The sequence below is a fragment of the Morone saxatilis genome, unplaced genomic scaffold, assembly GCF_004916995.1.
Source record: "Morone saxatilis isolate NCDOM2014 unplaced genomic scaffold, NCSU_SB_2.0 Contig4, whole genome shotgun sequence".
Taxonomy (NCBI): domain Eukaryota; kingdom Metazoa; phylum Chordata; class Actinopteri; family Moronidae; genus Morone; species Morone saxatilis.
In genome coordinates, this window is record NW_023339984.1 from 6,911,054 (window position 1) to 6,912,918 (window position 1,865).

General features: G+C 37.7%; 1 protein-coding gene across 1 annotated transcript in view; it reads left to right on the forward strand.

Moving 5' to 3' along the window:
- LOC118338269 (ADAMTS-like protein 1) overlaps positions 1–1,865 on the forward strand; it is a gene marked incomplete in the record, with an annotated part of 76,596 nt that overhangs the window by 70,176 nt on the left and 4,555 nt on the right. The window contains 2 exon segments of the mRNA XM_035675549.1: positions 290–364; positions 1,376–1,533. Coding sequence (XP_035531442.1) covers positions 290–364; positions 1,376–1,533 — 233 coding nt within the window.

The window sequence follows — 1,865 nt, forward strand, 5'->3', positions numbered from 1 at the left end:
GCTAACTTTTTTAGCTTTTTATGTAATGTCATTTGTTTTGTTCAAAATGTTTCACAGTATTATTTGTATTGATTTCATCATATATTTTTTTTAGAATTAAAAAAAGACATGGCAGTGTGTAAGTTCATTATCAGAAATATCAGATAGTAGATTTCAGGGGTCAAATCAACCTGTGTTCTGATTGTAGTCCTATTGCAAGTTCTGTTATATTAACTTTATTGCATTCCTGTAAGTATTGATCAGATACTTCATGATATTTTTCTCCCTCTGTCTGTTTGTCTCACTCAAGCTGAGGACACAGTTGTTGTCATCCCCTATAAGAGTCGTCATGTCCGTCTAGTCCTAAAAGGCCCGGATCACTTGTGTAAGTCCTGGTAGGTCCAGGGTGCCCTTCCATCCAAAACAGTTGAACATGATATTTATATTTGGCAGTGTGTTTTTTATTGCCAAATACCTGCACATTAAAAAGTATTCTGCATGTGCTCTGAGTTTTACTGCAGGTCATGTTATGTTTTAATGACTTTCGTTCCAAAAAGAATATTACGTTTTCATTATATATGTTATACTTTCTTGACCTTTCTAATTATAATCTCAACCAAATGATTAACCTTTTATTTCCTGTTCCAAAATGTATTACATTTTGGGATTTCTCATATGGACTGGTTTTAAGAGTAGCTTGGAGCAGAATAACCAGACAAGGTATTTCTTTTTCCCTGTTGCTCTGGCTCTGAAAAGTTGTAAAGCTTCCAGCAAATATCACTGATGTCAAAGTACTGGCATCAAACTCCCCACTGGATCAAATCGATAACAAATGTTCCATCTCTGTACCTTTCCTTTGCTTCACGGTTAGTTTACAGATTGTTTCTTGAGCCAGGCAAAAATAACTTCTTTTTCTGAATGGACAGATTTTTTCATTAAATATTTCCCCCGTTCTTTTTGGCCAAGGGCATTTAAATTGTAACCATCTGTCTGCAGATGATGACTGCTGCTGGTTACTGCTTGTTCCTGTGTTTCTCCATTGTTTTTGTTTAAATGTCCGTGCTGGAATCACACAAAACCCTGTTAGGCCAGGGTTGAAGTAAGGTTACTGCCGCGCTGGCCTGCTAGCAGAACTACATGAGCCTCAATGTGCGTGAGTCTTCAAACGCAACAGCCAGTCTGCATTCTTTATCTAACTGGATCTGACTGAAGGTCTGTGTCAAAGGTGTGATAGCTGTGATAAATTAGTCGTCCTTTGAGTATTTCAACATTTTAATCGCGTCTCCTTTTATTTGCTGTTTCATTTTGTTTTTTGGAGGGTGTATTGACACATTAATCTGCCGCATTGTTTGATTTGTCCTTTGTGCTCTAGCTATCTACTTTGTTTCTTCTTTAGATGTGGAGAGTAAGACTCTACAGGGGTTAAAAGGTGAGCTGGTCTTGGATAAGTCAGGCCAGTACCACCTGGAGAACACCAGCTTGGACTTCCAGAAACTTTCAGATAAGGAGGTCCTGAGAATCACTGGCCCACTCGGAGCTGACTTCACTATCAAAGTAAGAGCTTAAATATATCAATTCAAGTGACTTAAACCTGCACTAATCAATATATTTTAAGAAAAGTGCCTTAGTTTACTCTTTAAATGTAAACCAAGTTTTTCAGTGTGACAAACTCACAGAGAATGATCACCATCCTTAGTTTCCCGCAGACTAGTTGATTAATATAGTGGAGCACTTTGCTGCTAAAGAGCTAGATATTTCCCTCAAGAGTTGGTGGAGACCAAAAACAGAGCAAAAAAAGGAGAAAGAATATGACATTTGTCAGGTAGCCAGAAATATGGCAAATGAATGCTAACTGTGCTCCATAACTGCTGTATGTGTAAATAAGC